The sequence below is a fragment of the Trachemys scripta genome, chromosome 21 (assembly GCF_013100865.1).
Source record: "Trachemys scripta elegans isolate TJP31775 chromosome 21, CAS_Tse_1.0, whole genome shotgun sequence".
In the NCBI taxonomy this organism is placed as follows: domain Eukaryota; kingdom Metazoa; phylum Chordata; order Testudines; family Emydidae; genus Trachemys; species Trachemys scripta.
Window position 1 is genome coordinate 8,656,003 of NC_048318.1, and position 11,796 is coordinate 8,667,798.

The 11,796-nt window shown below is 49.8% G+C and overlaps 1 protein-coding gene across 1 annotated transcript in view; it reads right to left on the reverse strand.

Moving 5' to 3' along the window:
• Window positions 1–8,492, reverse strand: part of LOC117868524 (opioid-binding protein/cell adhesion molecule) — a 697,025-nt gene extending 688,533 nt beyond the window's left edge. Inside the window, exon 1 of the mRNA XM_034754552.1 lies at window positions 8,198–8,492. Coding sequence (XP_034610443.1) covers window positions 8,198–8,258 — 61 coding nt within the window. The 5' untranslated portion in view covers window positions 8,259–8,492. The remainder of the gene's footprint in view (window positions 1–8,197) is intronic.
• Between the last annotated feature and the right edge of the window lie 3,304 nt (window positions 8,493–11,796).

Sequence of the window (11,796 nt, forward strand, 5' to 3'; positions counted from 1 at the left end):
TGTACACAGAGGTAATGTCTGGGGGCAGAGGGTATAGACTGTCTGTATGTGGGTCTCCTTTCAGGGAGAGAGAGAGTGTGTGTGTGTGTAAAAACAACTTGCACGTGGGTCTCCTTTCAGCAAGAGAGAGAGAGAGAGAGTGTGTGTGTGTGTGTGTGTGTGTGTGTGTGTGTGTGTGTGTGTGTGTGTGTGTGTGTGTGTGTAAAAACAGCTCGCACCCATCCCTTAAATTATTCCTGTGTGTCTGTGACTCTTTTCCCTTTCCTGGGCACTTTCCCACTGTTTTGTGCATCAGAATCAAATCCAAAATCCTCTCTCCAGAGACTGAAATTACAGAATGCACTGGTGCCTGCACAAAGGACCCGACCTCCCTTGAGGGGAACAATTGGCTCCTGGACACACCAAGCTCCGAGCTAAATCTGGCTAACCTCCCTGATCCATGTGAAAGACAGACGGGGCTCTGCTTATTTGCCCACAAGCGCAAATCTAAGAGCTCTTCAGCGGGTCAGGCCCAGGAGCACCTGTATTTCCTGGTGCTGTACTGTGTGATCCGATCAGGCATTCTCAGCCAGGCTGCGAATGCAACACAGACTGGCATTGGGAGGTGTTGATGTCTATGTCTCATGATAGGCAGCCAGGAAGGCAGACGTGTATGTCCGTTCTTCGGTCCCATGCTCAAGCCCGTTTGTCTGACTTGCTAACTCTTGTCAAGCGGCCTCAGCTCCGGGGCGGCTGGGCTGAGCTGGCAGGAGCCCGGCCAAAAGAAGGGCCTGTGGGCTGGCACGCTGGAACCGCGTGGAGGGGAACTGTAGCACACAGGCTGCCATTGCAGACTCAGTCACAGCCATGATGGCGCCCGGGCGCAGAGACCAGCTCCTGGGCGGCGGAGGTGACAATGAGCCACTCAGGGGAATGCCCCATTCAGAAAAACGAGGAAACAAAATCAAAGCAAAATAATTGTCCTTAGCACTTTGCAGCTTCAAAGCATTGCACCAACAACTAATTAATCCCTGAGAGGAAGGGAAGTATTGTAACAAATCCATGGCCAGGGCTGTCAGTGCGCTGCACATTACGGCGCCTCACATCCCCGCAGCGACAGCCGGACGAGAACTCTGATCCTCCTGCCCTCCCAGCGCCTGCCCCAGCCACTTGAGCTAAAGCAAAACCTCCCTTTGCAGTCAAGTGGTACGCAGCCCGTGACACACAGGAAAGCAGCTCTGATTCTACCCAACAGGCAGCAGTGGGTGGAATAGAAGGGCCTCTGTGGTCCTGTAGCACAATTGAACCAGGACGCTACAGAGCGGGACGGGGGTAGTGAGACAGAAAAGGGGGATCGGTGTCAGGGGCACAGAGGTTATTGGTGAATGTGGGCCACAATTAAAAGGAGCAAGAGCTGTTTTACAGAGACAGCATTAGGGACAGGAGAAGTAAGATAGGGCTGTCTGAATAATTCAATATTCTGTTCAGGGGCAGGTTAAAAAAATATTGTTTCAGGCCAACATGGAAGAAAACGTTTTCAAATTTGCTGCAGACCGAAAAGTCAAAAAATGTTTTGATTCATGTCAATTGTGAGGGTTTCAAAAAGCTGCTTTAAAAAAAAAAAAATTCAAGGGATATTCCAAAATGAAACATCTTTCCATAATGAAAAGACAAAATATTTTGTTCAGGAAATGCTGAAATGAACCGGTTTGATATTTCCATTCTTTTTCTTTTTTTGACCGGTACAATTCATTGAAGTTCACAAATCATTTTTTTCAACCTGAACCTGCATTTTTCAGGGGGGAAAAGAAAGGTTTCCCTTGAAAAATTTCATCGAGCTCTGAAGCAGCGGTCACCTCCCGGGGCGCTGGAATGCTATGGTTGCTACAGTCCCTCCTCAACAAGCCAGTCTCAAAGCCATTTACTGGGGCTCTGGCCACCAGGTGCAATGAACAGTGCTTTACACCGGCAGTTTGGGTGCTTAGACGCACCCTACGATTCTCCTCATGGTGGCTACAGCGCCTCCTTTGAAGCAGGGCCACAGCTACTCTAAGCGATTCTGGATAGCATTTGGGAACTAAAGGATCCCAACTGCAGGTAACAGCGCAGGAACCGCTAAGGGACCAGGTGGGTCGCTGACCTTGGTGGCAGGAAGCGAATGGGAAGCAGGAGAGGATGAAAGATCCCGTCTTCACCTTAGGATGCCAATCCCCGAGAGCAAAAGGTGGAGCTGGCTGGGGGACTAAGCCACTACATAGGCAGCAGGCTTCTACATGGATCCCTTTGGTCTGCTGGAATGGATTTAGGGTCCACCCTACCCCACCCCCCCACCCCCGACAGGACAGTGGCAGCAGGAGATGGGGAATTCCCTGAGAGGACCCTCCCAGAGATTTCTTCACCCAGAGATCATGCTAGTGGACATCACCAAGGAAGGGGATGAGCTGCACCTTGTGGACCTCACTCATCTGCAAAACAGAGGTGAAGCTTACCTACCTCGGAGGTGGGAGAGGGAAGGGCTGTGAGGCAGAATGAATTGCCCAAGGAAGACTCTGCAGCATTCCAGTGCCGAGTATTTGCTAGGGAATTATGGGGCAGAGATGAGGAGCTGGCGGGCAGAGGGGGGGTAGCAAAACAGGGATACAAGCAATAAAGGAAAATTTATAGCCAGCCACGAGAGCTAAGTAACAGCTGCTCAATTCCAAGGCACCATGTTTTGGCAGCAGGAAATACAGGACCACAGAGGCCCTTCTATTCCACCCCCTGCCATTCATTAACCAAGGGAGCCAGTGCTCAGCTAACAGACTTTCCTACAAGGATCAGACATTAGGGTTTTGGGGGGATTTTGCAGGGCGGCTTGGGGGCCAGCAGTCCAGTGACTCCCCTGGCAAAGTATCATCGCTCCACAGATGGAAGTGTTGGAGTTGGAGATGGACGATAAGGAACCTAGTTTGAATAGGGCTGTTGTCTTGGGCTTCCTTGTTGGACCGGGCCTTTGGGCCATGGGATCATGGGCAAAGATTCGTAGCACACACCCTCCCTCATTGCTCTGTTCACCCCACCCAGCTCAGCAATCCTCCGGGACACAGAACTGTCTCCTCCTCTCAAAAAGCTGCTGCTGTTTCCCCACTTGGTCAAACCCAGCAGACACCTTTCATTCCCAAACTGCCCCCAGAATCTGAGTGTGTGAGTGCGTGTGGAGTAGAAGCACCGAGGCAGTCAATGTGAAAAAATTCCAGGCCACGGCTGTGACAAAGGCCATGGGCACGAGGACGCAGAAATAGGGAACCCCTTACTGGAGGGGACCAGAATCTCCACCGCCAAAGCATCTCAGGGTGGCCTGGTGGGGAGGGACCACAGAATTCTCATGCCATTTCACCAGCCCCTCCTTATGCACAGCACTCCAGACGGCTGCCTACTCAGCTTGTCCCCACAGAGCCCCTGCTGGATTCTAGATCTTCTGCCTGGATTCTGTGTCAGGAAGGAAGGATGAGGCTCGACATGTCTCAGCTTGTCTCCTCATTCCCAGGACAGACCCAGTCTTCGCTGGTCCATCCCACACTCTAACAAGCCTAATGGAGGGGAGTCTCACAGGTGTCTCGGCATCAGAGCAGCATCTCACTGGGATAACGTGGGATGGCATTGCTGTTTTATGCAATGACATTGCAGGCGAACCACGCCAAGGCATGAAACTGTCATGGCATGTGGCCCAATTTTATCAGTAGTGGGTAACCATTGCCTCAGCCACCTCTAAGATCTCATGTCCCAGATTGGCTATTGGGATTGCACTCCGTGGAGCTATACAGATTTACCCCAGATGAGGATCTGTCCCTGAGTGTAGTCTTTAGAAAAGGACTGACAATGAATGGCCTAACTCTGGTCTCACGCCAGTTTTACCCTGGTGTAGCTCCATTGCTTTTCATGGCGTCGCTCCTGATTTACACCAGCGTACATGAAACACCCCTCACAGTTACTTTAGTGGGTAAGTTCAGAACAATTCTACTGACTTCACGAGAGATACACGCCTGTCGCTCGGGGCACAGCTTGGCCCTGAACCTCTAACAAGACCTCTGACCCTGAGGGCCAATAGGTGGCCATCCAAGGGACTCCTCTTCAGACCCCAGCCTGGAAAGAAGTGACTAACCCAGCTTCCATGAGAACAACTCAAACTGCAAGTGTAGTGAACACGTGTCCCTATGAATAAAGCAAATATCAATGCCAATGGAAACTGAAACACATGCATAGAGTGTCTTGGTCACGTATGGAGCTCACACATCACGCTATAGGCCATGCAGAGTAACTCATGATACCTCCCCCCCCCCCCCCCCACCCCCCCCCCAATTTCTTTATCTGACCCACAACATCCCCCACAGTCCAAATCATAACTCAGTGCCCAGAGATGCCCCTGCAGTTTGAAGCACTTGCTGTTGGCTTCACAATTAAGTTTCCCGCCCACCACCTCCCTGTCTTGCGGCTCCAGGCTCGTTAAAAATCTTCATTGTCCTTCCCATCAGAGAGATTCCGCCTCGGAAAGCAATTTATGGCCACCGAACCCCTTCCCTAAAGGCACCAGGAGACAACAGCATTAGCCTTAGAAATTACTGCGAGATGGAAACGTGTCTTACCAAGAAATGAAAAGCTGCAGAGTAAGGCGCTATCTGTGACCGGAGGGGTCAGGGTTTCATTATTGCATTAACCTTTCGTGTCTTTAGACTCCACAAGAGTAAATTGGTAACGAGACGACATGAGCCCCTCTGGGAGAAACGCATCTTTCCAAACAGAAGATACAGAAAAGAACAGGGGAGAGAATGAGTGAGAGAGAGAAAAAAAACCTGCAAATAAGCCATTATGGCTAATAATAACTTTGCAATGCTATTTTCTGCAGGAGCCTTCAAGTTGTGATGTTTCCCTTCACTCTAATTACACCTTCTGAGCAAGTTCTCTTCTCACACCTCACACGAAGCACCCTGCAGGATTAGCATAAAGATCGAGGGGAAGCAGTTTAAGCTTGAGACTGCTTCTGAGTATCCCGTGGGAGTTTCACACACATAAAGCATGAGGGATCAGGCTCCCCAAATAATTGACACTCCTAAACAACACTGTGGAACAGGTGCCTGGGGTCAGCGGGCTGGATTCTAATCTCAGCTACGCTGGGCTCCATCTGGAGGGACTGAACGGATGTTAATTGAGTTACTCCAGCATCACTGAAATCAGAATGTGACCCAAATACTGTTGCTGGGTTTACAAAAGCTGGATAATATCGATAACAGTTGTAATTATGTAAATAAAGATATTCAAATGTCATGCTTCAGGGCATAAACTGATCACTGCAGGGGTCAGGGAGGAAACTCTTCCCCTGTGCACCAGATTGCATGGCTAGCCAGGTGTATTAAAGGAAGGGTATTTGACACTTCCGAAGTATCAGGCATTGTTGATCAATGTAGGAGGCAGGTTTCTGGATGTGATGGACCAGTGGTTGGTTCAGTATGGCAAATTCCTACAGTCTGGTTCAGACCACAGGAAAATCAGAGTTAGAGCAGACTGGCATCTCATCAGAATGCAGAAGACAGGCTAGAGCTTCAAAGTTCTGTTCCGGAACCAGAACCATGCTTCCCCCCAAGTTTGAAGAGCTCAAGCCCTGGCTTTTGGCTCTCCTCATTACTGATAGCGATGCCCCAGCCTGAAAGTTGGATCAGCCCCATCCATCATTAGGATAACAGGGGCCCAGGACCTGCAGAGCACTGCACAGCATCGGAGCTGCACTTCCCAAGTACAGCAGGGCAGAGCTCTGCCTGGCTTTGGTGGGCACCTTTGCTAGACCCCTGCAACTCACCACTGAGAATTCACAGAACCTCACACCAACATTTCACCCGCAGCAATTCCACACCTGTAAAATGTCAATTCATTTGCAATTAAATGGGGCACTTTCACGTCTCCGCCAGTGGCACATAACAGTCTAGTCTCCTGTGAGTCTCATTACTGCCGGGTTTAGCATACAGGTGCCGGGTGGTGCTGGTGGCCTGCGATACACAGGTCAGACTAGATCAGGGGTTCCCTCAGGGGTTTGCAAGGTTATTACATGGGGGTTTGCAAGCTGTAGCCTCCACCCCCAAACCCTGCTTCACCTCCAGCATTTATAAGTGTTAAATATTTTAAAATGTGGTTTTAATTTATAAGGGGGGGGTGTCGCACTCATAGGCTTGCAGTGTGAAAGGAGTCCCCAGTACGAAAGTTTGAAAACCACTGGACTAAATGATCTGATGGCCCCTTATGACTTTCAACTCTGGGACTCTAAAAGCTGCCAATTTTTCAGTAGAGCTTTTTCGATGGAAGCCACGGTCGCTCCTAAAAAGGGGCCCTGTCTTTCCCTCAAAAAACTGATGTGACTTCAAGAAGTTTCCCAGGAAAAAAACAACCCTTGAATGCAGAGGAGCTTTGCAGTTCACACACCCCTAGCACTACCCGAACACTGTTTCCTAAGCACCTCTCTTTGCAAAGTTACCTCTGCACCTCTTTGGTTTAGGAAAGGGGTTCTCAAACTGGGGATCGGGACCCCCTCAGGGATCACGAGTTTATTACATGGGGGGGTCGCGAGCTGTCAACCTCCACCCCAAACCCTGCTTTGCCTCCAGCATTTGCAATGGTGTTAAATATATAAACAAGTGTTTTTAATTTATAAAGGGGGTCACACTCTGAGGCTTGCTATCTGAAAGGGGTCACCAGTACAAATGTTTGAGAACCACTGGTCTAGGACATGGGCACAGCCTTGGGCGGAGATTTTAAAAACACTGTGGCAACTAATCCTCCATAACGGCTCTGAACTGGCCAAGCTAAGAACAGTGTGTGACTCTCTCAGGCCTCCCCAACGGCAGTGCCCACTAAGAAGTGACCAACATGTCCTCTGCTCAGGAGCAAATTTCACAGAGGATGCTGTAAACGGGTATCAGATGTTGGGCTCTCTCTTGAAGTTGGGGCTGCTCTACTGATGGACCTGTGGTCAGTCCAGCAGTATGTGGCATTAGCCCCACAGCTCATGCCCCACTGATTCTGCCCCACCAGGTTTTTTTTTTTTTTGGTATAGGAGATCTCACACTTCCCCAGCCTGCGTCCCTGCCCACCCACCCACCCACACAACCCCTGCGGAAAAAATAAAATTGCACACTGACAAGCTATTTAAACACAGAGCTCTACCCTGTCCCTCCGCCCCCATGCCAATATAAATCACAGCCAGGACCAAGGAGAGACATTTGGATTACAGACCCAGGATGGGATTAGCACATCCAATTCCCATTCATTTTAACAGGAACTGAGTGTCCGAGTCTCTTAGGCAGCTGGGCAGATCTCAGCCTAAAAGCACAAACCATCATCAATTTCTCTCGCCTGTACCATTCCCCTGCCCCTCTTTGTCAGTGTTATCCCTCCCGTATGGCCAGTGGGGTGGCATATGCTGGATTGTGTTTCGGTGCCCACGCTGAGACCTCGTCTGTTGAGTTTCAGCCCGGAGTGACTCTCTAGAGGCAAATTACCATAAACCCCATTACAAGTGGCGTTTTCCAAGCCCTGATGCTAAGCTCCCAGCGAGTGTCGTGAGGAGGACAGTCCAGCATTCGCAGCGTTGCATTAAGGCTTTAAGGAAGTCTACACCTGCTCAGCTTGCTACGGTTGCAGCATCTGTGCCTCTTGCCGCAGGCTGATTGCCCAAACAGGGGAACAGTGGCAGTGGGTGTCAGCGTGGGGAAGCGAGCCCGAGGGAGGGAAGGAGAAAACAGGACGATTCAGGATAGAGGGCTGAGTCTCCCAAAATACAAGAGATGGAGGGCACTGAACTTCGAAGGGAAAGGTTCCCCCATTCACTGGGCATGTAATAAGGAGGGCGGGGGAGAGTGTGTGTGTGCGTGTGTGTGTGACTTCTCCAGAGCATCCCTACACGCTGTGCCTGGAAATACTATTCAGCCAATTCCTGCGCATGCAAGAGCCTCTTCTCCCCACGCTGTTCGGACAGCAGCTGGTCTCTGTGCCAGCTCAGCACTCATTTGGGAGGCAGCAGCCGGGGCATAGATCTTTGAACCCAGCTCACAGTGGCTGCTAAAAGCACTCCGCTGCAGAGCAACTCCTGTGTGTGTGTGTGTGTGATGCACACACCATTTCATTCTCCCTCCCTCTGGTCTAAGATCCACTCATCCCCTAGACAGAGAGAAAAAAAAACAATTCCCCGCTGTACCTGGGATGAAGAGCAGGGCGGTTGTGGCTGTGAAGACGATCCAGCAGGCAGGATGGTACATCTTGGAGCTGCAGGAGTCTAGAGGCTGCTTGGCTTGCTGCTTCCGCTGCTTTCCTCTGTGCTGAATTCTGAGCAGGTTTAAATCCAATGTTTGCAGAGGGAGGGAGAGTGAGTTAGTGAGCTAGAGAGAGAGAGAGAGAGAGAGAGAGAGAGAGATGGGAACAGGCAGGCAGTGTCTCTGATTTTTTCCTGCACATACACACAACTAGCAGAAGAAACACCAGCACTAGTCTGTGCAGTGGGGAGAGCAGACCTCCTACCAGGCACTCATTGGTTCGAGCCTCCTGAGTGACACACAGCCACTTGCCTCTTCTGAAGGTTCCACTCTATGGGGAGCTAACTGCTGCCAGCTGCCCCCTGGGTCCTGGAGAGGGCTCTGTGGGACTGGCACAATGGCAGGGCAGGGGAGACTGATCTGCTGCCAGCAGCACCGCACTAGGGGAAAGGAATGCGCACAGTGCCACGGACGCTCCCTGGGCTAGTCCTCGGTAATGGCTCTGAGCTGTCCTTCATGCAAAAGGGTTGGGAAATGCTTCATCAAATTAGATTGCTTGGGGATTAGAACTTGTTGCAGCCATTCCAAAGCTGCTGAATGAGTTAGAATCTGGAGCATGCCTATTGCCTTCCATCTGTTGCCCCTTCACCCTCCGTTTCAGCCACTAGCATTACAATCGCGGTAGGGTTTCCACTGCAAGGTGCATGCACCCGGGGGCTTCTCAGGGTCAGGCATGGAATGCTTAGAGCTTTATAACCCAGCAGCTCTGCCTGCTCCCAAGGGAGGCAGATTGACCAGTCATGTATCTTAGCACCTGGGCGTCTTTTAAAAGAATCAGAGAATCGTAGGACTGAAAGGGACCTCGAAAGGGCTTCTGGTCCAGTCCCCTGCACTCAGTATTATCTAGACCATCCCTGACAGGTGTTTGTCCAACCTGCTCTTAAAAATCTCCAATGATGGAAATTCCACAACCTCCCTAGGCAATTTATTCCAGTGCGTAACCACCCTGACAGTTAGGACATTTTTCCTAATGTCCAACCTAAACCTCCCTTGCTGCAATTTAAGCCCATGGCTTCTTGTCCTATCCTCAGAGGTCAAGGAGAACAGTTTTTCTCCATTCTCCTTGTAACAACCTCTTATGTACTTGAAAACTGTTATCATGCCCCCTCACAGTCTTCTCTTCTCCAGACTGAACAAACCCAATTTTTTCTATCTTTCCTCATAGATCACGTTTTCTAGATGTTTAATCATTTTTTGTTGCCTTTCTCTGGACTTTCTCCAATTTGCCCACATCTTTCCTCAAATGTGGCGTCAAGAACTGGACACAATACACCAGGTGAGGCTTTATCAGCGCAGAGTAGAGCAGAAGAATGACTTCTCGTGTCTTGCTTACAATACTCCTGCTAATACAGCCCGGAATGATGTTTGCTATTGTAATACAAACAATTAATCATGCACAGGGAGTATTTTACATTACTGTTTCCATGGGCAAACAGAAGACTTCAGTCTCCTGGGCTGTCGATGCCTCAACTTTCACCAGCACTAAACTCACTTTAAAAAAAGACAAGAATCCCTCCCCCTGAATATGACAGCTGTGACTCCTGCCCTTCTGCATACTTCCTCTAGATAGGCTGCAAGGTACGAACTCACGTATGCAGGTGTTTTAGCAACACAGAGAAGACAAGATGGATGGATCAGTTGCCTGTGCAGTGGCTCCTATATAAGCCCAACTCTCACATGGCAGCATATTGTTCTGTCCTGGATGGATCCAGTTTAGGTACCATGCTGGCAAGGCTGGGATTGCAGCAGACAGCGCTAAGAAAGGAGATCAGGCTGCCAGTGGAGAGGAGGAATATCTGTCTCCTCTCCATGCACCCCCTGTGGCTGATTGAGGAATAGGGCAAGGAGGACACAAATGGAGCCCATAACACCACTGCTTTGCACATATATAACACTTTATCACAGGGCCACCCGGGGGGGGGGGCAAGTGGTGCAATTTGCCCCAGGGGCCCCCATGAGAATACAGTATTCTATAGTATTGCAACTTTTTTTATGGAAGGGGCCCCCGAAATTACTTTGCCCCAGGCCCCCTGAATCCTCTAGGTGGCCCTGCTTCACCATAGCAAAGCACCGAACTACCATGAAAACTAACCCTTACAATACTCGCTGTGAGGTGGATAAGCATTAGGATTCCCATTGTACAGATGGAGAAGTGAACCAAGGGGTGAAGGGAATTGCCCCAAGTCAGAGAAGGAGTCCGTGGCAGAGCTGGGAATAGAACCCAGGAGACCTCACTCCCAGTCCACTACTGCCATATAGAGCCTGTGCAGGACTAGTCTTGAATCCTGCTCCTGCGATTATGGCAGCGGGTCCTGCAGGACGCAGGGGATCTCAGTCGCACTGCAGGGCTCCACTGTTCCAGACACTTGACAAGATTCTCCCTTGGAACTAGACATAAGAATCTGCAACCCTGGGTTCTAAGTCCCTGCGCTGCCCTATTGACTGGGAACCACCACCTATCTTACACACAAAATTCCTCCACTAAATGAACATGATTCAGATTGCCAGGTCAAGCACTCCACGGTTAGGAAGTGCCAGAGTTAAGGTTGTTTGTGCAACAAGATTCAACAAGTGGGTGTAAAACTGTTGGAGGGAAAAAAATAGGAAAGACGAGGGGAAACAATTTGCCCGCCTTGTGCATATGCATTACAATACAATCCTGAATTACGTGATCACATGATATTTCTTCCAGTCCCTGTTGCGATCCTGTTTCTTCCCTGCCACTGGCTCCTTGTGCCTGTCCCATTCTCAGACCCAGTCTCCACTCCCCAGGTTTCTCATTCCAGTTCCAGTCTCCTTGCCCAGCCAGGCCTACTCTCCCCCTCTGGGCTCACTGTCTGAAGCCCAGTCCCCTCAACTCTCAGGCTGTCTACATTGCCCCACAGTTTGGATTGGGGTGTGTGTGTGGGGAGAGGGGTGAATAGCAGATACCTCAAAGTATTGTGCTGTAACTGTCACATGTGGATGCTCCCAGGCACAAACTAAAAGGTCCCTACTTCATGTTACTAATATCCCATTTGAAGAGGATTATGGTAATGCAAACTAGGAACCTTTTAGTTCGAGCCACACCATCCACACAGTGGAGTCACAGCACAGCACTTTGGAGTGCACTGCTATTCATGCCTTTGTAGTCCAAACTGCAGGGCAGCCCTCAGTTTTTCCACCTCCCCACACCCAATTGTTGTTTTCAAAAAGAGGGGGGAAAAGAAAAGATATAAATATGTATTTCCCCAGCAGAGCTTTTCTTGGACCTGTGAGGAAGGGGTTGTTTGGGTTTTTTGACATTAAATAAAGAGATTCCAAACTGCATATTTAAATTTGACAGGCAGCACCAGCTCTGAAAGAAAACATTACGGTCTACTGGGCGCATTTAAACATGCTTTTTAGATGTACGTTTTGGGGTGTTTTTTTCAAGCTGCCTCAATGCAAATTTACTAGTGGGACCAGTCTAGTCACTTGGGTAAATAATACACTGTCTTAAGCC